The sequence below is a fragment of the Heptranchias perlo genome, chromosome 11 (genome assembly GCF_035084215.1).
Source record: "Heptranchias perlo isolate sHepPer1 chromosome 11, sHepPer1.hap1, whole genome shotgun sequence".
In the NCBI taxonomy this organism is placed as follows: domain Eukaryota; kingdom Metazoa; phylum Chordata; class Chondrichthyes; order Hexanchiformes; family Hexanchidae; genus Heptranchias; species Heptranchias perlo.
This window is the reverse complement of record NC_090335.1, coordinates 3,377,573-3,401,881: the sequence shown is the minus strand read 5'-3', so window position 1 is coordinate 3,401,881 and position 24,309 is coordinate 3,377,573. Positions and strand designations below refer to the sequence as shown.

Genomic DNA, 24,309 nt, shown 5'->3' with positions numbered 1-24,309 from the left:
AGTAAATGATTTGGAAAATGTAAGTCTGGAAAATTACTTTTATTTAAATTGTGAGAGAAAGACTATGGGCCTTAGGATCAAATTAGTAAATAGCCAATGTAAGACTGGTATCAGGACATTTTTTTTCACACAAAGAGTGATCAATGTACGGAATAGACACCTGGATAGAATAATGGAGGCAAAAATCCGAGAATTATTTTTTAAAAACAATTCAATGCTTCAATATGGGACTTTAGTCTTTTTGGATGGATGAACTAAGATGGCTGAATGGTCTTCCTCGTCTATGCATCTCTTGTGATCTTTAGAGGAAGCAGTATGCTGCCAGTAACAAATGAATAGGTTTCACAGTGTTTTCATCATAGTCTAACAAATGGTTCCTCGTTCACATTTATAAAAAGTATACGGTAGATTTTCCGAATTTGCACTCCTAATGCAGAGCTTAATTAATGGACAGTAAATCCTGCAGAGCACCCTGCCCAAATTCCCAACATGCACTGTGTGAGGGATGCGGATTCAGGAAATCCTTTGTGTATGTTTACAGGGTGAATTTAGCTATTGAATGTGGTGGTGCTGGCCCATCTCCTGGAATCGCTGCAGTGCTCCCCCAAGGGTGTTAGGTAGAGAATTCCAGGATTCTGACCCAGCGATGATGAAGGAACGTCAGTATATGCCCAAGTCAGGATGCTGTGTGACTTAAAGGTGATGGTGTTCCCATGATATTGCTGATCTTGTCCTTCTCAGTAGTTGAGGTTACTGGACTGGGAGGGGCTTTTTAAATTAATCCAGGACTCTGTCACTCAAGTCCTCGCATGCACGAAATCCCACAAATCTGTCACCCCTGTACCTGCAAAGTCCAGACTCTAGTACCCCATGTATCAATGACAAAGTCCTTCCCCTCTTTTTGATATCCCTCCATAGTTTTGGTTCACCTTATCTCAGCAATCTTCTCTTGTCACAGATCCCAGTCCACACCTTCCAGTCTTTTAATGTTGTGTTACTGTTCACCCCAGGCTCTCTCATTCCATCAATTTTTCAGTCACTGCATCCGTGCTTTTTGGAAAACTCTCCCAAAACCATTTTGCCTTGATCCTTCTCTCTCTTTCTTCAAAAACATCCTAAAATCTTACCCCTTTGACAGTGCTTAAAGCCCTGACCTCTCTGTTTCCCGTCTCTTACCTGGCACCCTCCTCTCCCACTTTTAAAACATTCTTAGAAATGATTTTACATGGTTTGCAAATTAAATACCCGTATTGTTTCGATTGTAATGGCTCTTCATTCTGAATTGCAGGAATTGGAATATTATCCATTAACAGGTGTGTACACCTGTGGGCAACTTCTCAGGTTAAATTTAAAGTTAACTTTGAATGTTTTTATCTTTTACAAACTTAAGATTTGCAGGAGCTAGCAGTGCAGTCTTAAATTTCATGTATTTCTTTTAACTTTCTGAACAATTAGATCCTTTATATATTGATTCTGTTCTTTTTCATATCAAGAGTGAGTGTGGTTGAAGCATCTGCCTTAAAGTCCTTGCGTGAAAAGGTGTACGCATATAAATCTGAAGTTATCGCTGCCTTCAAACAATATGACAAAGATAACACAGGTAAAACCATAAGAAAGAGAAGAAGCAATTTTGCACATTGAGCGTTTCCCTCTTGTATTTCTTTTTTAATCTTTGTATTTTTTCATTGAATTCTCAGAAATGTACATTCACCTATGTTTTGTGAAAGTGTACATTCACATATACATTTTGTGAAAGTGTACTTTTGCACATGTTATGGAAGAGCATATGCCATGTATATTTTAGGTGCCATTGTATAATTTGATTGAATGGTGCTTGTGGGAGGTGTACATCGATACATCCCTTTGTAGTACTTCAGCTCAGCCAGCCATGCATCCACCTAAATCTTGAACTCCCTTAAAGTCTTAAATTCCACTACTTTACCTAGTAGATTATTCCAAACATTTATCAACCTTTGATTAAGGATCTTTTTCCTAACATCTGTTTCAAAATTTACTTTTCACTAATCTGCTGTCTGGACTGACCTTAAATTAATATTCTGGATTCACCTTATCTATGCCATTCAATGCTTCACATACCATAAGAAACTTGCCCCCTTAACCTCCTCCTCTCTAAAGAAAGAACTTGTATTTACAGAAGCCCCTTCAACTTCTGCAGGATGCCTCAAAGCACTTCACAGCCAATTAATTAAGTTTGAAGTGTAAATACCGTTGTTTTGTAAGGAGATCAGGGCCTAAATTCTATGCTGAACAACCGGCCCTTTTGGGGCAGATTCTGGGGCATAAACAGAGTAAATACATTCTTAAAGGCTACAGCCTCAAAATAATTGCACCTGCATTCTCTGCCCAAAAAACTCACGCTGCCACCTTTAAGTGAGGTCAAGGGACGTCGTTAATCCCTCCATCCGATTCCCCTCCATTTCCGTCCCAAACCCACCCCGAATAATTACCGCCACTATATCACTAACTGTAAGAGCTGCTGTAAGGTGTCCCTGAGGCAGTTACTACATGGAGGAGGCCATTTCTGAGCTGGTACTGAAGGCTGGTATTTCTTTGCCTGTATAGCGATCTTTTCAGTACTTTTGCTGCTACTTTTACTCAGACCTGCATGTGTTTCTCAATGGGAATTCCTTTATTTTGATATGATGAACAGGCCTTTGAAACTACACTGACTGCTCCTCAAAAATAATTCATTGGTTGTGAAGAACTTTGAAGTGTCCTGAGGATTTGACAGGGCTCTTTAGAAATGCAGCTTCTTTCTTTCTCTGCGTGAGCCAGTTTTGATTTGTGAGATCTGATTATATTTGGTACTTTGGGGACTCTTCTTAGCCTGAGAGAGGATTTTATTAGGTGGATTGATGGAACTACTGCAGCTGGCTATGTCTGACAACAGTTTCTCTGGAGGGATAGGATAGTAAGCAAAATGTAAACCCAGCTTGTCTCCTTTAATAAAATAATTACTGGGAAACTGAAATAAAGAACATGCTTCAACACTGTAGTTGAAGTTTGACAGGCACGGTGATGATCATCATTCAGTTAATATATTTATATAGCACCTTCCACAACCTACGTGTCCCAAAGTGCTTTACAGCCAATGAAGTACTTTCTGAAGTGTAGTCACTGTTGTAATGTGGGATCTATATATGGAAAGTATGGATGGTGCAACACACCATATGATGCGGTTGGTAATGTTATATTTTCCTGTTTTCTGTCGGTCTGTCAGTCTGTCTGTCCAAAACAGCATAGCCCACTAAGGTGACCTTTTCCCAGATATCTGACAGTTGCACTCTATGAATTTCAGTAAGAAGTGTGAAAGAGCAAAGCACAATTTTCCTCCCATCCCTGTGGGCCGCCTTTGCACCTTCCCCTATGGTGCAGCTGACATTTGGAACACAGCATGTGGAGGTTTCTGGGCATGAACTCATGTCTTACCACTTCACAGCACAGAGTAACACTGCAGCAGCAATGCATCTTTGCACTGTGCTTCAGAGAGAGCAACTAAAAGTGCTGGAAATCCAAAATAAAAGCAGGAAATGCTGGAAATAGACAGCCCGTCCATCAGCAACTAGGTTAATGTTTCACATGGAAATCCCTCAGCAGAATGGAGTTCCAACAAAGGGTCATAGAATCTTACAGCAAGGAAGGAGGCCATTCGGCCCATCGTGCCTGGGTCGGCTCTTTCAAAGAGCTATCCAATTAGGTCTCTACCTGAAATGCTAATCTATTGCTGTTTGTGGACCCTTGTGTACATTGATTTCACTGTTTCAGATCCATAGCATTTAAAAGGTCATCTCAAATGGAGACAATGTCTTGCTGACAATGGTGTTGAGTAATGTTTGTGTTTGAATCCTAATCTGTACAGTGAGCCTGTAAGAACATGATGCATAGCTTTTAAAAAAAATCACATCAGGCCTCTACGATCTTCTGATGACAATGGTGCAGAAAGCTCTTCACACATCAATAGGCCAGTTGTAGTAGAGAATTGTTTAAACCTCTTCTGTTATCTAATGGTCCCTATAATCAGATTGTTTGTTTTGTTTTTATAACCTTTGTTTTATTGTGTTCCAAAATTGTACAGCCAGGCCACATGAGTATCATATATTAACCAATGCAATAAAAGAATACAGAAAAAATGCAAATCTAGACTTTACATAGAATGACATAGAAATTACAGCATAGAAATAGGCCATTTGGCCCAACAGGTCCATGCTGGTGTTTATGCTCCATGTAAGCCTCCTCTCACCCTACATCTCACCCGATTAGCATATCCTTCTATTCCTTTCTCTCTCATGTACTAATCCAGCTTCCCCTTAAATGTATCTATGACTTTGCTAACCATCTCTGGATATTATACCAATTTACTTTGAGTATTTAAACCTTTCCACCTCCTCCTAATAGCTCATTTAATGGTACCGTTATATTGTATGTGGTGCAGTGCTATGAAGCAATGTTGTGTGGCACAAACTGAAGACACATATATAACCCGAAAAAATTTGCAGGTATTTCTGATGGTGTGCACACCCAGCAGCAGGATACTGCGAGTGTTGTGAACCTCAGCTTTTAAACTTTACTGTTACATTTTAAAAACTGAATTGCCTTAAACTTTGTAATGATAGAAAAGAGCTGACTGTCCAGTCAGCTGCTTTCTAACTGTAGAAGTGTCCCAGGTGGTTGGAAGACAGTGAGCAAAGTCGCACGTGTCGGCAAGCACAGAGCTCGGCCTCCCAACACACCACTACAACAATGGTAATAGTATGCTGCTACGAACTGTGTAACTATATGGCATTAACTAATAACTAAGAACTGCTTCAAACCTTCTCTCGCTAACCCAACACCTTCCAAACTGATACTGCATAGGAGATACACTGGCCCTTGTAAAATATGGTGGATTTTAATGGATGTTGGTCCTCTTCCTGCTCTCAGAAAGCTGCCTTACCTCCCTCCTTACTTCAGAAAGAGTTCCAAATCAGCTCTGAGACTGAAACATTCTACGGGTGATCAGCCTTAAGCTCATAATTGCCTTTTATTTTGAAATAAACGCATTTGTTACACAAACAACAGTAACTTGCATTTATATAGCGCCTTTAACATAGTAAAACGTCCCAAGGCGCTTCACAGGAGCGATTATCAAACAAAATTTGACACCGAGCCAAAGTAGGAGATATTTGGACAGGTGATCAAAAGCTTGGTCAAAGAGGTGGGTTTTAATGAGCATCTTAAAGGAGGAGAGAGAGGCGGAGAGGTTTAAGGAGGGAATTCCAGAGCTTTAGGGCCTAGGCAGCTGAAGGCACGGCCGCCATTGGTGAAGCGATGGAAATCAGGGAAACGCAAGAGGCCAGAATTGGAGAAACGCAGAGTTCTCAGAGGGTTGTAAAGCTGGAGAAGGTTACGTAGATAGGGAGGAGTGAGGTCAAGGTGGGATGAGAATTTTAAATTGAAGTCATTGTAGGTCAGTGAGCACTAGGGTGATGGGTGAACAGGACTTGGTGCGAGTTGGGATACTGGTGGCAGAGTTTTGGATGAGCTCAAATTTATGGGAGGCCGGCCAGGTGAGTATTGGAATAGTTGAGTACAGAGGTAACAAAAGCCTGGGTGAAGGTTTCAGCAGCAGATAAGCTGAGGCAGGGGCGGAGACGGGCGATGTTATGGAGGTGGAAGTTGGCGGTCTTGGTAATGGAGCGAATATGTGGTCAGAAGCTCATCTCAGGTTCAAATAGAACGCCAAGGTTGCGAACGGTCTGATTCAGCCTCAGACAGTGGCCAGGAAGAGAGATGGAGTCGGAGGCTAGGGAACAGAGTTTGTGGCGGGGACTGAAGACAATGGCTTCGGTCTTCTCAATGTTTAATTGGAGGACATTTCTGCTTGGACAAGCAGTGTGACAAATCAAATGCAGTGGAGGTGTCAAGGGAGGTGGTGGTGAGGTAGAACTGGGTGTCGTCAGTGTACACGTGGAATCGGACGTGTTTTCGGATGATGTCACCAAGGGGCAGCATGTAAATGGGAAATAGGAGGGGGCCAAGGACAGATCCTTGGGGGACTCCAGAGGTAATGATGAGGGAGCGGGAAGAGAAGCCATTGCGGGAGATTCAGGCTATGACTGGATAGATAAGAATGGAACCAGGCGAGGGCAGTCCCACCCAGCTGGACGACGGAGGAGAGGTGTTGGAGGAGGATGGTGGTTTTTTTATTCGTTCAGGCCGGCATTTATTGCCCATCCCTAATTGCCCTTGAGAAGGTGGTGGTGAGCCGCCTTCTTGAACCGCTGCAGTCCGTGTGGTGACGGTTCTCCCACAGTGCTGTTAGGAAGGGAGTTCCAGGATTTTGACCCAGCGACGATGAAGGAACGGCGATATATTTCCAAGTCGGGATGGTGTGTGACTTGGAGGGGAACGTGCAGGTGGTGTTGTTCCCATGTGCCTGCTGCTCTTGTCCTTCTAGGTGGTAGAGGTCGCGGGTTTGGGAGGTGCTGTCGAAGAAGCCTTGGCGAGTTGCTGCAGTGCATCCTGTGGATGGTACACACTGCAGCCACAGTGCGCCGGTGGTGAAGGGAGTGAATGTTTAGGGTGTGGTCAATTGTGGCAAACGCTGCAGACAGGTCGCAAACATAACAATAAAATATTACTTGAAAGACGGTCTAGGATTTATTTTCTACCCCATATGATTTCTCAGGGAGGATTTCGACCAGTGAGTGGGCCTCAGCTGTGGAATCTGTGCTACATTTAAAGCTTCCCTGGAGGACCCTACGCTCCAGACTGGTACATGTCACTGCTGAAGGAAGTGTGGAATACCTATCGAGCTTTGAAGACCTTCAGATTGAGCAGCCCATGAAAGAGGTAAAAAACGGATCAATAATAGGCTTATGGGCACCTGACACTATAACTATAAGTCATTTGAATCTTGCTTAGGAAAAGTACACCACATAATATATTAATATTATTATATATCAACTTTATATATTTACCTTGACAGTTGTCCTAGTCTTTTTAATATTGGTAGGTATTTAGGATATTGCACTATGGGCCTGAGCCTTAGGTTTGTTAATAAAACAAATATAATTTACAGTAATTTCAACATTTGTCTGAACAAGAACCAAATTATGTACAAATATTGTTGGCCTTGAATCCCAGAAGCCTCTTGTTGATTTGTAGCATATCTGGAGATGAGATTGAATCAGAAGTTATATCCAAGTTATTTCAAAGCTAAATATTCACAATCCTGTAATTCATAGAACCTTACAGCACAGAAGGAGGCCATTCAGCCCATCGTGCCTGTGCTGGCTCTTTGAAAGAGCTATCCAATTACTCCCACTCCCCGGCTCTTTCCCCAATAGCCCTGTAACTATCAGTTGGCTGATTCAAATGGAGGTTGCTTTAGAATGAGGCAGTATACTTGTGCTTTTGAACTTGCAATATGTTAAACTACCCACATCTGCATCCAGAGACACAGATCCCAAATCCCATATTTCAAGGCAGTAAATATCAAAAGGACAAAACTTCCGTGGGGAGGCAGGGTTGATTTTAATGGTTTGTCTCTCAGACCATAAATATAATAAAGTCTTTCTCCTGGTTGTTAAAAAAAAAAATCCTAAATACTAGGCGCAAGTCAGGAGTGTGATGGAATACTCTCCACTTGCCTGGATGAGTGCAGCTCCAACAACACTCAAGAAGCTCGACACCATCCAGGGCAAAGCAGCCCGCTTGATTGGCACCCCATCCACCACCCTTCAAGAACAAGAGGTGGGCACACCCGATAAACCTGGTCTCAACCCCCTGTACTTTGTCACGGAATTTCTGTGCCTTTCCCGGAGAAATGGACCAGAGGCTGAAAGAAAAAAGACTTGCATTTATATAGCGCCTTTCACAACCTCAGAACATCCAAAAGTGATTCACTCCCTTCACCACCGACGCACTGTGGCTGCAGTGTGTACCATCCACAGGATGCACTGCAGCAACTCGCCAAGGCTTCTTTGACAGCACCTCCCAAACCCACGACCTCTACCACCTAGAAGGACAAGGGCAGCAGGCACATGGGAACAACACCACCTGCACGTTCCCCTCCAAGTCACACACCATCCCGACTTGGAAATATATCGCCGTTCCTTCATCGTCGCTGGGTCAAAATCCTGGAACTCCCTACCTAACAGCGCTGTGGGAGAACCTTCACCAAACGGACTGCAGCGGTTCAAGAAGGCGTCTCACCACCACCTTCTCAAGGGCAATTAGGGATGGGCAATAAATGCTGGCCTTGCCAGCGACGCCCACATCCCATGAACGAATAAAAAAAAATTGTCTGTAAATCACTTTTGGATGTTCTGAGGTTGTGAAAGGCGCTATATAAATGCAAGTCTTTTTTCTTTCAGCCTCTGGTCCATTTCTCCGGGAAAGGCACAGAAATTCCGTGACAAAGTACAGGGGGTTGAGACCAGGTTTATCGGGTGTGCCCACCTCTTGTTCTTGACCATTGTGCCTGGAAATAAATGTTCCCTAGGGCAAAGGTCAGGAAAATTGGCTCCCACACTTGAAATATTGTGAGCAGTTTTGGGCTTCCAAGATGGTCGAAGGGTTTCAGGGAAAAGCAACAAGGATGATTCAGGGACTTGGACTCTTAAGTTATGAAGAGAGACGTACTGAGCTGAATTAGTTTTCATTAGTGAAAATAACTTTGAAGGGTATTATATTTAAAATTATGAGAGGTATAGACAAAGTAGATGCAGTCAAACTATTTAACTTGAACTAAAGGACAATCATTTAAAATGAACAAACCACAAGCAGTAAAATTACTAAACAGATTTAACTTCTTGAAAAAGAATTGGCTGAAACTATGATTATAAACAGGATTGAACAGGTGGCGTAGGGGCTAATAACCCATGAAAAAGATGGTCCCAAGGAGATACTACATGTGGAAATCAAGCACCAAGGATCGAATAGTGGACCCATGAGATGGATATTCAGTTTTGCTTGATTAGTTTGGAGATCAAGGAGTATTTATGGAAAGCTTCCTTTAGGAGATTAAAAAGTTGGGTCAAGTCTGTGATAGGTTAGATTACTTAGAATTACATAGAATGTACAGCACAGAAACAGGCCATTCGGCCCAACAGGTCCATGCTGGTGTTTATGCTCCATGTGAGTCTCCTCCCTCCCTACTTCATCTAATCCTATCAACATATCCTTCTATTCCTTTCTCCCCTCATGAGTTTATCAAGCTTCCACTTAAATGCATCGATGCAAATCGCCTCAACTACTCCTTGTGGCTGATCAATGGAGAGTGGGTTTAATGGGCTGACTGGCCATTTTTCTTCCAAGCCCTGTACGCTTCTAACCCTCTAGTTGGTAGTTTGTTTTAATAATTGTTTTTATTTTAAAATCTGTTTTAATCCCCCGAATGGCTCAATGACCACATACACTGCCTGATGTGATACTGAGCCACAATGAGCAGAGTTACTGATCTCAGCCAGGGTTTGGGCTACAGTAAAGCCTCAATGTCTCCCCGGGTTAGGGAAGAGGAAATAAAATCAGCCAGCTTTCCCACTCTGGATCACTATCCAGTCAACCGGTCTGGATGCTGGGCGAGGACAGAACCAGGCTCAGTTATGAAGCCCCCATAATTGAATAACCTGCCAGCACCCACCATCTAAGATCATATGTGAAGACTGACCACTTGGGCAAGCTCTGGTTAGACCCCATCTGGAGATACTGCATTCAGTTCTGGGCACCGCACCTCAGGAAGGATATATTGGCCTTGGAGGGGGTGCAGCTCAGATTCACCAGAATGATACCAGGGCTTAAAGGGTTAAATTATGAGGACAGGTTGCATAGACTAGGCTTGTATTTCCTCGAGTATAGAAGATTAAGAGGTGATCCAATTGAGGTTTTAAGATGATTCAGGGATTTGATAAGGTTGATAGAGAGAAACTATTTCCTCTGGTGGGGGAGTCCAGAACAAGGGGGCATAACCTTAAAATTAGAGCTAGGCCATTCAGGGGTGATGTCAGGAAGCACTTCTTCACACAAAGGGGAGTGGGAATCTGGAACTCTCTCCCCCAAAAGCTGCTGAGGCTGGGGGTCAATTGAAAATTTCAAAACCGAGATTGATCGATTTTTGTTAGGTAAGGGTATTAAGGATTAGGGAACCAAGGTGGGTAGATGGAGTGAAGATACAGATCAGCCATGACCTAATTGACTGGTGGAACAGGCTCGAGGGGCTGAATGGCCTCCTCCTGTTCCTATGTGTCAGGAACTGCCAGTGTCGTCCCTCAGGAGAGGAGGGGATAAATGTAATGTGATAAACATTTGCCCCACCAGCATATTTTGTGCAATGCAATTGGCACGAATGAATTTACAAAGGTTTGAAAAGAATAGCAGCAATTACAGAGTGCTGGCCTAAAACAGCGAGAGTATATCACTCCTGTAAACGGAAGGCTTTTCACTGTTAACTATTTACTATCCTATGTTTACTAATGCTGCAATGGCAATACCAATAGTATACATTCACAGTTGTGATCGAGTGAAGTTTAATTGCACTTACTGATACACAGGCTCAGCCAAACCTGATCGAAACCATGTACAGACATCGGGCAGACCTGGAGATCATTTTTGGAATGATTGATAAAGATCACTCAGGTAAATCGCAACAACTTTTCTATCAGTTCGTATTTGATATTGATTTATAGAATTCAATAGTATCTGGGATTGGGTTTCCTGATGAGGAAATTACAATAGTACAATAGAGAACTTGTCAATTGGGTATCAGCCAATACCATTATGTATATTAGCACTGTTAAGATAATCTTCAATAACTAGTAACTAGTAACTAATGTTGCAGTACACTATGGACACGTGGGCGACTTTTTGTTTCAACAATTTTCTCCCTTGCCATCCTCTCCTACTGGCACTGCCCCATTATTGAAGCAGGCCGCTGGTATCCCATCCAAGGGGGTTTGTGGACAATCCTCGACACAAAGTCAATAAGCCATTAACCCGGGGAGAGGGAAGGACAAAAACAGCCAGGCCTGATCCCACCCTTGGGTTGCCAAACCTCCAGGCAATGTCCTGGAGTCTCTAGGAGTTCAGGATTAATCTACAGGAAATGTCCTGGAGTCTCCAGGAGTTCAGGATTAATCTCCAGGAAATGTCCTGGAGTCTCCAGGAGTTCAGGATTGATCTCCAGGTAATGTCCTGGAGTCTCCAGGAGTTCAGGATTAATCTCCAGGAAATGTCCTGGAGTCTCCAGGAGTTCAGGATTAATCTCCAGGTAATGTCCTGGAGTCTCCAGGAGTTCAGGATTAATCTCCAGGTAATGTCCTGGAGTCTCCAGGAGTTCAGGATTAATCTCCAGGAAATGTCCTGGAGTCTCCAGGAGTTCAGGATTAATCTCCAGGTAATGTCCTGGAGTCTCCAGGAGTTCAGGATTAATCTCCAGGTAATGTCCTGGAGTCTCCAGGAGTTCAGGATTAATCTCCAGGAAATGTCCTGGAGTCTCCAGGAGTTCAGGATTAATCTCCTGGACCTGCTGCGAGCAAACCAGGGAGAGAAATCAGAAGGGCAATAAAAAATTGTTTTTAAAAAATTTTCTTTGACTACTTTTGTTTATTAGTTATAAAAATATCGGACATGGGAAAAAAAAGCTGTTGACTGACGGTGAAGAATCATCCAATCAGGTAATGAAGAGTCTATTCACTATCTGATTGGTGAAGGAAGGTGGCTTCATGAGGATGGACGTGTCGGGCGACCAATGGCGGGAGTGTGGGGGCGGGGTGGTTGGAGGCAGGAGGTTACGTGATGAAATCTCCAGGAATATGTCCAACCAGAGTTGGCAACCCTTTCCTACCCCCACCTGCTCTTTACATAGATGCTCTTCTGTCATGGGCAACAGGAATTGGGACCCTGGGACATTCCACCCCTTTCCTAACCCAGAGGGTCTGAGGGTATTGAAGTTTCTCACCGTCTGGGATCAACTAACTCAGCTCAGACCAAGGCTTGAACCTGGGACCTCGCTGATCTCTACAACTTAACTATTCACTCCATGAGCTCACTGAGCTGTGGAGGGGAACTACATTTAAAGGTATTCATGTACATGTTGCTATAATACCCATCAAATCGTCTGTGCCGAGAGTATTTGGAGATAATGCAACAACTGCAAACTTTCCAAACTAACAGAAGTTTTATGTTATTGCCAACATTGCCAAGTGGTAGAAATGCATGGTGCATCCAAATCCATGGGGAACTGGAGATTGATTCTGGTCCCCAACAACTCGGGATTTGACATCACCTGAGACCTGAGCTGAGATATTTCTGGGACCCTGAGGCTTGGCATTATACAGGCTTGAACTGACTGTAAATTTTATTTAAAATATATCCTAACTCATCTCCCACGCCATTACCCATTGACAAAAACGTAAAAGTCTTGCTTCTCTCTGCCTGTAATTATCTGTTTGTCTCCCAGTTTCTAAATTCTTTCTGTTTCCGGTTCTCTGCCTTTCTGTTTATCTCTCACGCTCTCCATATAGCACTGACACACGGTAGTGCTGCCTGGGAGGGCTTAGAATCCTCAAAGTCCACTTACCTGCACCATTCCCGCCCGACATTTAATCTTCACCAGCTATGAAGTGGGCCGAGGCTCCTGCTGTAGGCGGTGGTGGGGGTGGGAGTGGAGGGGGCCTAATTTAAAGCTAAAAGTCACAGCCCGAAAGGGGTGTGGAGAAGATATTTTAACTTCGGGATTTGGGCGTCTTGCATGAGCCCAACTGCCACAGCAGATTCACGGCGGGAGGCCTGGAGGCCGGGGTAAGTTTCAAGAAATTACTTTTCTGTGGAATCCTTGTGGCCCAGGAAGAGCTGGAGATCTCCCTGGCTCCCCCCCCCCAAAACCAGGCCCCGAAAGGAGTCCTTGGACCTCCCTAGCCCCGGCCTTACTTCCTCCTCACCCGACTGGCATCGCTTGCCCAAACCCCTGCCCCGCACTAACCTATTGCCAGGGACCTCTCCTGTGGGTCCCCGACACGGCTTCCCCCTCACTCCCTCCCCCCAGCCCTGACCCTCCTCCCTCTCTCCCTCCAGCCCTGACCCCCCTCCCTCCCTCCCTCCGGCCCTGACCCCCCTCCCTCCCTCCCTCCGGCCCTGACCCCCCTCCCTCCCTCCCTCCGACCCTGACCCCCCTCCCTCCCTCCCTCCGGCCCTGACCCCCCTCCCTCCCTCCCTCCGGCCCTGACCCCCCTCCCTCCCTCCCTCCGGCCCTGACCCCCCTCCCTCCCTCCCCCCGGCCCTGACCTCCCTCCCTCCCCCCGGCCCTGACCTCCCTCCCTCCCCCCGGCCCTGACCCCCCTCCCTCCCTCCCTCCGGCCCTGACCCCCCTCCCTCCCTCCCTCCGGCCCTGACCCCCCTCCCTCCCTCCCTCCGGCCCTGACCCCCCTCCCTCCCTCCCTCCGGCCCTGACCCCCCTCCCTCCCTCCCCCCGGCCCTGACCTCCCTCCCTCCCCCCGGCCCTGACCTCCCTCCCTCCCCCCGGCCCTGAACCCCCTCCCTCCCCCCGGCCCTGAACCCCCTCCCTCCCCCCGGCCCTGACCTCCCTCCCTCCCTCCGGCCCTGACCTCCCTCCCTCTGGCTGGTTTCAGGCGGGACACTGTCCTGGATTATTTAAATGAGGCCTCAGAGTTAAAGTGGCCCGGATCTCACGCTGAGCTCTCTGCAGTGCTTTCTCTCCCACCCCAATCGACCCCACGGTCTCTGGTGTTGTCTCTTTATCTGTCTATCCCTGGCTCTTTCTCTAATGCTTTCTGTACTGATCTCCTGCCCTACTTCTCTTTTTTCCAGATTGTCCCAATGTATTTATCTGCAGTATTTTGCTTTTGATCACTAAAGCAGGTTATCTGGTCATTTATCATATTGCTGTCTGTGGGATCTTGCTGTGCACAAATTGGCTGCCGTGTTTCCTACATTACAACAGTGACTACACTTCAAAAGTACTTCATTCACTGCAAAGTGATTTGGGATATCCTGAGGTCATGAAAGGTGCTATATAAATGAAAATTCTTTCTTCATAAAACTATAGGACTAATTTTCTGCATTAAATTTTAGTTTCTCTAACTGCTAACACAGTTAGCATCACGAGCTGACTGCCCCCAATTTCTTTGTGATCAGCATGTTTAAAGAATTATTCCTAGTTGCCTGTGCAGGGGGACAGCCTAATGAGGCTTGTGGCAAATTTGTCATGTAGGTCCAATTTAAAGCATGTCGGCACTCGCTTTCAACACTAAAGAGGGAACCTGACCTTAATGACTAAAATGGACCCATAGAAAAGTTATAATTTACAATGTTGTCTGTGTAGAGACCCCCTCTCATCTCTAGAGTACAAAGACTTAGAAACACTAAACACGCCCACTGCTGAATTAGAGAGCCCTCCCCATTACTAGAGAGAAGCATCTTGTTATGTCTACGGGGTAGAGACAGCCGGAAAGTTATGGAGAGCAGGCACTCTGCTGCCTATATAGAATCATAGTATGGTTACAGCAGAGAAGGTGGCCATTTGGCCCATCAAACCCATGCTGGCTCTCTGCAAGAACAATCCAGCTAGTCCCACTCCCATATATAAAATGTAGACCGCTCTCTCTCTCCCAATATTGAACAGCGGGGTTATCTTATTCGAGCAACCTTTTGTCACAGGCCAGTGTTATATTTCCACTGCCTTTATGTGAGGAAATGCATCTATCAGTTACATTCTGATAGACACTGTTGCTCCTACAGAGTCTGCCTGTCCATAGAATCATAGGGGTCTAAATTGGGCCGGGTAGTGCCCATTGTGTAGGCGACACGCGGACTCCTAAGGACCCAAAATGGCATTCGGAATGCGCGCGCACACTTCCGGCATGACTTGTGCTGGACGCCGAGGTCAAGGCGTTTGTACACGGGCAGGTAATGAACGGCGGTACCATGTAAAGTAGGGAGAATATGCATTCGATCAGTGTGCAACACTGATTTAAAGGGACAGATGCAATTTTGGTCTTAACCGCGGACAGCTCCACAGGTCGTAAACAGCATGGAGGACCCCCCGACCAGCACTATTTAAAGGGATCACGCAGGATTTACAGGTTCGTTGCTGGATTATTGCTTCTGGCCGCTGATGCAGTTGTATCTGATTTTAGAGGTCTCCTATACTTGAAGACTGGGAGTAGGGGACATAGCCTAAAAATTAGAGCCAAGACTTGCAGGAGTGAAGTTAGGAAATGCTTCAACACGCACAGGGTGGTAGAAGTTTGGAACTCTCTTCCGTAAATGGCAGTTGATGCTAGCTCACTTGTTAATTTTAAATCTGACATTGATAGATTTTTGTTAACCAAGGGTATAAGGGATATGGGGCTAAGGCAGGTATATGGAGTTAGGTCACAGATCAACCAGGATCTCATTGAATGGCAGAACAGGCTCGAGGGGGTTAAATGGCCTACTCCCATCCCTATGTTCCTATAATAAAGATTCAATACTCTACAGGGAGTGGGCTGGCTGGCTGACAGGCAACAGCAAGGGCACTGGCGGAGTGGCAGAGGTGGGAGAGGAATGCTGTCATCCTGAGAGAGGACAGCAGGTTCATGTCCCAAGGAGCCACTGCCACTTGCTGCCTCCTGTTATGCGCCACCTTCTCCTGCTAGAAAGCGGGACGTGTGTCGGTGAGTGTCCTGCAAGATGTTTGGGTGATGTGCCTGTCATGGTTGAATAGCTGCCAGTGTGTGTGGCCTGTGAGTTGTGAGTGGGCGGCTTGCAACAGTGGTAATGTGTGAGGCTGAGAGGAAGCATCTGATTGGAAGAGTTGAGTGCTGATGGAAAGAGTTTGTTGGTATGTGGGTGATGGGGGTGTAGTGTGTGGAGCAGTTGGTGGGAGACACCACTTGACAGTTGACCTCACTCACCTTGACCACTCATGTCAAAGCATTGAACTTCTTCCTGCACTGCATCCATGTTCGTGGTGCTGTGCACCTGGCATTGACTTTGTCCCCCGCTGCTTCGGGACCATATGTCTGGAGGGCCCCTTGGCCCCCCACCCCCCCTCCCCTGCGGATATAGGATGTCCCTGCTTATGTCCACCTCTTGCACCAAGGCCTCTAGTGCATCAGCAGAGAACCTTGGTGTACGCACTCTCACAGGCCTGGAACAAACTTAGATCAGCAGATTGGTGAGGTTTGGCATGCAGATTAGAATCATAGAAAGTTACGGCACAGAAGGAGGCCATTCGGCCCATCGTGTCCGTGCCAGCCGAAAAAGAGCTATCCAGATTAATCCCACTTTCCAGCATTTGGTCCGTAGCCCTGTAGGTTACGGCGCTTCAAGTGCACATTCAAGTACTTTTTAAATGAGTTGAGGGTTTCTGCCTCTCCCACCCTTTCAGGCAGTGAGTTCCAGACACCCACCACCCTCTGGGGGAAAAAATGTCTCCTCAACTCCCCTCTAATCCTTCTACCAATTACTTTAAATTATGCCCTCTGGTCACTGACCCCTCTGCTAAGGGAAATAGGTCCTTCCTATCCACTCTATCTAGGCCCCTCATAATTTTATACACCTCAATTAAATCTCCCCTCAGCTTCCTCTGTTCCAAAGAAAACAACCCCAGCTTATCCAATCTTTTCTCATGGCTAAAACATTCCAACTCTGGCAACATCCTCGTAAATGCCCTCTGCACCCTCTCTAGTGCAATTACATTCTTCCTGTAATGTGGTGACCAGAACTGTACACAGTACTCAAGCTGTGGCCTAACTAGTGTTTTATATAGTTCTAGCATAACCTCCCTGCTGTTATGATCTATGCCTCGGCTAATAAAGGAAAGTATCCCCTATGCCTTCTTAATCATCTTATCTACTTGTCCTGCTACCTTCAGGGATCTGTGGACATGCGCTCCCAAGATCCCTCACTTCCTCTACACCTCTCAGTATCCTCCCATTTATTGTGTACTCCCTTGCCTTGTTTGCTTTCCCCAAATGCATTACCTCACACTTCTCCAGATTGAATTCCATTTGCCACTTTTCTGCCCACCTGACCAGTCCATTGATATCTTCCTGCAGTCTACAGCTTTCCTCCTCACTATCAACCACATGGCCAATTTTTGTATCATCTGCAAACTTTTTAATCATGCCCCCACATTCAAGTCCAAACCATTAATATACACCACAGAGCAAGGGGCCTAGTACTGAGCCCTGCGGAACCCCACTGTAAACACAGTCACAAAAACATCCGTCAACCATTACCCTTTGCTTCCTGCCACTGAGCCAATTTTGGATCCAATTTGCCACTTTCCCTTGGATCCCATGGACATTTACTTCTTTGCCATATACCTGCCATATGGGACCTTGTCAAAGGCCTTGCTAAAATCCATGTGGACTACATCAAACACATTACCCTTATCGACCCTCCTTGTTACCTCCTCAAAAAATTCAATCATGTTTGTCAGACATGACTTTCCCTTAACAAATCCATGCTGATTGTCCTTGATGAACCCGTGCCTTTCTAAATGACGATTTATGCTGTCCCTCAGAATTGATTCCAATAATTTGCCCACCACCAAGGTTAGGCTGACTGGCCTATGATTACTCAGTCTATCTTTCTCCCTTTTTAAACAACGGTACACCGTTAGCAGTCCTCCAATCCTCCGGCACCACACCTGTAGCCAGAGAGGATTGGAAAATGATGATCAGAGCCTCTGCTTCTCTTAACAGCCTGGGATACATTTCATCCGGGCCTGGCGATTTATCTACTTTCAAAGATGCTAAACTCCTTCACACTTCCTCTCTCACTATGTTTATCCCATCCAATATTTCACACTCCTCCTCCTCAAATATAATCTCTGCATCGTCCCCCTCTTTTGTGAAGACAGACACAATGTATTCATTAAGAACCATACCCACATCTTCCGCCTCCACCCATTGGCTTCTAATTGGCCCTACTCTTTCCTTAGTTATCCTCTTGCTCTTTATGTATTTATAAAACATCTTTGTGTTTTCCTTGATTTTACTTGCCAGTATTTTTTCATGCCCTCTCTTTGCTTTCTTAATTTCCTTTTTAATTTCACCCCTGCACTTTCTATACTCCTCTAGTCTTTCTGCAGTATTGAGCTCTTGGTATCTGACCTAAGCTTCCCTTTTTTTGCCTTATCTTACCCTCTATGCTCCTTGTCATCCAGGGGGCTGTAGATTTGGCAGTCCCACCCTTTTTCTTTGTGGGAACATATTTGCTCTGAACTCTCTATCTCTCCTTTGAATGCCTCCCACTGCTCTGACACTGATTTACCTTCAAGTAGCTGTTTCCAGTCCACTTTTGCTAAATCACTTCTCAGCTTTGTAAAATTGGCCTTTCCCCAATTGAGAACTTTAACTCCTGTTCTATCTTTGTCCTTTTCCATAACTATGCTAAATCTAACTGAATTATGATCACTACCACCAAAATGCTCTCCCACTGATACTCCTTCCACCTGCCCAGCTTCATTCCCTAAAACTAAATCCAGAACTGCTCCCTCTCTTGTTGGGCTTGCTACGTACTGGCTAAAAAAGTTCTCCTGAATGCATTTTAAGAATTCTGTGTCCTCTATACCTTTTACACTGATTCTATCCCAGTTAATATTAGGGTAGTTGAAATCCCCTACTATTACTGCCCTACTGTTTTTGCACTTCTCAGAAACTTGCCTACATATTTACTCTTCTATCTCCCTGACTGTTTGGGGGGGTCTATAGTACACTCCCAGTACTGTGACTGCTCCTTTTTTGTTCTTCAGTTCAACCCATATGACCTCATTTGATGATCCTTCTAACATATTATACCTCCTCACAGCGGTAATTGTTTCTTTAACCAATATTGTGCAGCCTTTCTTCAATATTTTAAAATAACACAACAGTTTGTAAACATAGGGATAGGACCTGCATCTGTGTTTTACATGTGCAATGTCTGATCTCCGCTCAGACTCCGTGTGGACCTTTATCTTATAATGTACAAATATCAGAGTCCCGCAATCGTTGAGCAGCCCAGTTGCTGCTCATTAAAAATTCCAGAGGTCCCATCATCACCAGGCTGCACTACGAGTTCAGTTTTAAAAGGGTGGCAGAGGGGGGAGGGGGGAGGGGTGGGGTCAATGGGCGCACGGCAAACCCGAATATTAAAAACTTACCATTCCCTACCCGATCGTGACTTAATTGTTGCCCCTTAACCTTGTTTCCGGGTTTCCCGTCCAAAAGCTGTGCAGCGGGCGGACTGAGCACGCGCATCACAGGCTGTCAGCTGGAGCATCTGGATTTAAAGGGCCATTGCTGCATTACTGGAGCAAAGAGCCATTAGACACAATGGAGCAGCACAGGGGAAAGGCTGCTCCAAGATTCAGCGATGCCTCATTTCAGCTGCTACTGGCCGGGGTGAGGAGGAGGAGGGAACTATTTTACCTGGCGGACGGGAGGAAGTGGCCTGCCTCTGCCACCAAGAAGGCCTGGTTCGAGGTAGCAGAGGGGGTCACCAGCAGCAGCAACATCTCCCACACCTGGATCCAGTGCAGGAAGTGTTTTAATGACCTGCACCATGTTACATGCTGCCTGCATCTCAACGACCAGGCATGGGTTAATCGCGCACCGTGACCCCCGCGCCCAGTTTCAGGGGTTATCCAATATAACCCCCATAGAATCAGATGGATGGAGTCAACCAACCTCCCCAGGTTAGTGCCTTTAACGTAGGAAAATGTCCCAAAGCTTTTCACAGATAATCAAAAATATTTCAGACCGAGCCAAAGAAGAGGTCATTAGGAATGGTGACAAACACCTTTGTCAAAGAGATGGAAAGATGGAGGAGTTTAGAGAGGGAATTCCAGAAGCATTGGGCCCAGGTGGATGAAGGCACGGCCGTGAACAGACAGCGTGGGGGGGGGAGGGGCGAGGGGGACAGTGCACAAGAGGTCAGGGTCAGAGGAAGAGAGAGTGGAGGTATTAATAGAGCTGGTGGAGAGGTAGAGCTGGGTATTGTCAGAGCACATTTGGAAGGTAACCCTTCTATCCTTGGGGGACTGTGTGGGGGCAGAAGAGAAGCCATTGCTGGAGATGCTCTGGCTACAAGTTAATAAATAAGAATGGCACCAAGCAAAGGCAGTCCCACCGAGCTGGACAACGCAGGAATGACATTGGTTGACAATTTGTGCTCGACCGTGAAATTACTTCAGTGGGGTCAAGGAAGACAAGGAGGAATAATGTATCACAGTCACAGTCGCAGGGTGTGTGGTTTGTGACTTGGGTTAGGACTATTTTTGTGCTGTAGTTGGGGCAGAGACCTGATTTGATAGTCTCAAAGAAGGAGCTGTGAGAGATAGACACAGATTTAGGAGGCAACAACTTTGTCAAGGACTTTAGAGCGGAAAGAGGATTGGAGATGGGGGCGGTATTTGCAAAGACAAAGGGGTCAAGGATGGGGTTTTGAGGAGTGGGATGATGATAGAGGTTTTGAAAGGGAGGGGACAGTACCTGAGGAGAGGGGGAACCGTTTACAGTGTTTGCTAGCATGGGGGCCAGGAAGGGAAGTTGGGTGGTCAGCAGTTCAGTGGAACTGTGCCAAGGGAGCAGGAGGTGGGTTTCATGGACGAGATGAGCTCGGAGTGGGCACAAGGGGAGATGGGAGGAAAAGCAGCGAGAGACGGGTTCAAGGCTAGGGCAGGAGAACAATTCAGGTAGAAACTTGGGGTTGGGGAGTGGTGGGGTTGGGGGAAGTAGACAATGAGAATTGTAAAGAAGAAACAAGAAGGGTGAAGCAAGGTGAGGTACTCGAAGGGGGAGAAGGCGCCAGTGGAGTAGAGGGAGAGACCAAGCTGTGATTTGGTGATATGGGCCACACCATCACTACAGCAGGACAGGTGGTGAAAAGTACAGCCAGGTTTTGATAAGAGGCAAGACATTGTTACCCGTGAGCCTGGTTTCAGTCACAGCCAGGATGTCAATGGAGCCTGGTTTCAGTCACAGCCAGGATGTCAATGGAGCCTGGTTTCAGTCACAGCCAGGATGTCAGTGGAGTCATCCACGATATGACCATTCTGAAGGGAAATACTCAATGTAAAGCAATTTGTAACAATTTCCTGTCTGTAAGGAATGCTGTAGAAATATAAACAGGGGGTAAAATTCAACTTCAGTGGAAAGGACAATCGGTAACTACAGTTTCAGGCCTCAGTTGCTCAACAAGCTGTATTCATTTTGGGATTGCAGCATCCAAAACTGTTAAAGTAACAGATTGTCTTAATAACCCTTCACTAACACTCAGAATGTCACTCAATGTACAGACTGTTCTTACTGTTCCATTCATCCTCATTCATCGCTCATATATGTTTTTAATCACATCAATACATTAATTTACCCGAGTAAGTATCTAAAATGCTTCTTAGTCCAACACGAGATTCCCTATCAGACAAGTAGATTCTTAACATGTTATTAGTGAAACACATGTTCAGCCAGCTGTCAGTGTATCAGATGACTTGGGCTGTGTAGGATTAGTCGGGTGACATTTGATTGATAATGTGAAGTTTTTGTCATGCAATCCAAAAATACTCAGACAACACTGCTCCTTTTAAAAATATTTTAAAAAATTGTAAGACCATAAGACCATAAGAGATAGGAGCAGGAGTAGACCATTTGGCCCTTTGAGTCGGCTCCGCCATTCAATGAGATCATGGATGATCTGATTTTTACCTCAACTCCACTTTCCCGCCCTTTCCCCATATCCTTTGACTCCCTTGCTGATCAAAAATTTGTCTAACTCAGCCTTGAATATATTCAATGCCTCAGCCTCCACAGCTTTTTGGGGTAAAGAATTCCAAAGATTCACGACCCTCTGGGAGAAGAAATTCCTCCTTATTTCTGTCTTAAATGGGTGACCCCTTATTCTGAGACTATGCCCCCTAGTTTTAGATTCCCCCATGAGGGGTAACATCCTCTCAGCATCTACCCTATCGAGTCCCCTCAGAATCTTGTATGTTTCAATAAGATCTCCTCTCATTCTTCTAAACTCCAATGAGTATAGACCCAACCTGTTCAATCTTTCCTCATAAGACAACCCTTCCATACCCAGAATCAACCTAGTGAACCTTCTCTGAGCTGCCTCCAATGCAAGTATGTCCTTCCTTAAATAAGGCCACCAGAACTGTACGCAGTACTCCAGGTGTGGTCTCACCAGCACCCTGTACAGTTGTAGCATGACTTCCCTGCTTTTATATTCCATCCCTCTAGAAATAAAGGCCAATATTCCGTTTGCCTTCCGGATTACCTGCTGCACCTGTATGTTGACTTTTTGTATTTCATGGACGAGGACACCCAGATCCCTCTGTACCGCAGCATTTTGTAGTATTTCTCCATTCAAATAATATTTTGCTTTTTTATTTTTCCTTCCAAAGTGGATGACTTCACATTTTCCCACATTATATTCCATCTGCCAAATTTTTGCCCATTTGCTTAACCTGTCAATATCCCTTTGCAGACACTTTGTGTCCTCATCACAACTTGCTTTTCCACCTATCTTTGTATCATCAGCAAATTTGGCCACAAGACACTCTCTTCCTTCATCCAAGTCATTGATATATATTGTAAATAGTTGAGGCCCCAGCACTGATCCCTGCGGCACCCCACTAGTTACAGATTGCCATTTTGAAAATGACCCTTTTATCCCGACTCTTTGTTTTCTGTTAGTTAGCCAATCCTCTATCCATGCCAGTATATTACCCCCAACACCATGAGCTCTTGTGCAATAATCTTTTATGTGGCACCTTAACGAATGCCTTTTGGAAATCCAAATATACTGCATCCATTGGTTCCCCTTTATCCACCCTGCCCGTTACTTCCTCAAAGAACTCTAATAAATTTGTCAGACACGATTTCCCCTTCATAAAACCATGTTGACTCTCCTTGATTGTATTATGAGTCTCCAAATGTCCTGCTACTACTTCCTTAATAATGGATTCTAGCATTTCCCCAATGACAGATGTTAGGTTAACTGGTCTATAGTTACCTGCTTTCTGTCTCACTCCCTTCTTGAATAGGGGTGTAACCTTTGCGGTTTTCCAATCCGCTGGGACCTTTCCAGAATCTAGTGAATTCTGGAAGATTACAACCAATGCATCCACTCTCTCTGTAGCCACTTCCTTTAAGACCCTCGGATGCAAGCCATCAGGTCCAGGGGACTTGTCAGCCTTTAAACCCATTAGTTTACCTAGTACTTTTTCTCTAGTGATAGTGATTGTTTTTAGATCCTCCCTCCCCTTTGCCCCTTGATTATCTACTATTATTGGTATATTATTAGTGTCTTCTACTGTGAAGACAGATACAAAATATCCGTTCAATTCCTCTGCCATTTCCTTGTCTTCCATTATTATTTACCCAGTCTCATCCTCTAAGGGACCAATGTTTACTTTAGCTACCCTCTTCCTTTTTATATACTTGTAACAGCTCTTACTGTCAGTTTTTATATTTCTTGCTAGTTTACTCTTACAATTTATTTTCTCCCTCTTTATTATTCTTTTAGTCATCCTTTGCTGGTTTTTAAAGTTTTCCCAATCTTCGGGCTTACCAGTAATCTTTGCCATGTTGTCTGCTTTTTCTTTTAACCTGATACCATCCTTGACTTCCTTAGTTAGCCATGGTTGGTTCACCCTTTTTGTAGAGTCTTTCCTCCTCACAGGGATACATTTTTGTTGCGAGTCATAAAATATCTTTTTAAATGTTTGCCACTGCTTATCCACCATCATACCATCTAATCTGTTTACCCAGTCCACTTTAGCCAATTCCGCCCTCATTCCTTTATAATTGCCCTTATTTAAGTTTAATACAGTAGTTTCAGACCCAAGATCCTCGCTCTCAAACTGGATGTGAAATTCTATCATGTTATGATCACTGTTTCCTAAGGGATCCTTTACTTTGAGATCATTAATTAATCCTGTTTCGTTACCCATTCCCAGATCTAAAATGGCCTGTTCCCTGGTTGGTTCCCCGACGTATTGATCTAAGAAACAGTCCCTAATATACTCTATGAACTCCTCCTCAAGGCTACTTTTGCCAATTTGATTTGTCCAATCTATGTGAAAGTTAAAATCGCCCATGACTATTGCATTACCTTTTTTACAAGCTGCCCTTATTTCCTGATTAATATTTTGCCCTACAGTGAAGCTACTGTTAGGGGGCCTTTAGACTACTCCCACCAGTGATTTCTTACCCTTGCTATTTCTTACCTCCACCCAAATTGATTCGACATCTTGATCTTCTGAGCAAAGATCATTTCTCACTATTATACCAATTTCATCCTTTATTAACAGAG

General features: G+C 45.0%; 1 protein-coding gene across 2 annotated transcripts in view; it reads left to right on the top strand.

Annotated features, from left to right (window-relative positions):
• ppef1 (protein phosphatase, EF-hand calcium binding domain 1) overlaps positions 1-24,309 on the top strand; it is a 159,409-nt gene that overhangs the window by 119,410 nt on the left and 15,690 nt on the right. For both annotated transcript variants that reach the window (XM_067992435.1, XM_067992434.1), the window contains 3 exons: positions 1,494-1,600; positions 6,689-6,852; positions 10,554-10,638. In XM_067992435.1, coding sequence (XP_067848536.1) covers positions 1,494-1,600; positions 6,689-6,852; positions 10,554-10,638 — 356 coding nt within the window. The remainder of the gene's footprint in view (positions 1-1,493; positions 1,601-6,688; positions 6,853-10,553; positions 10,639-24,309) is intronic.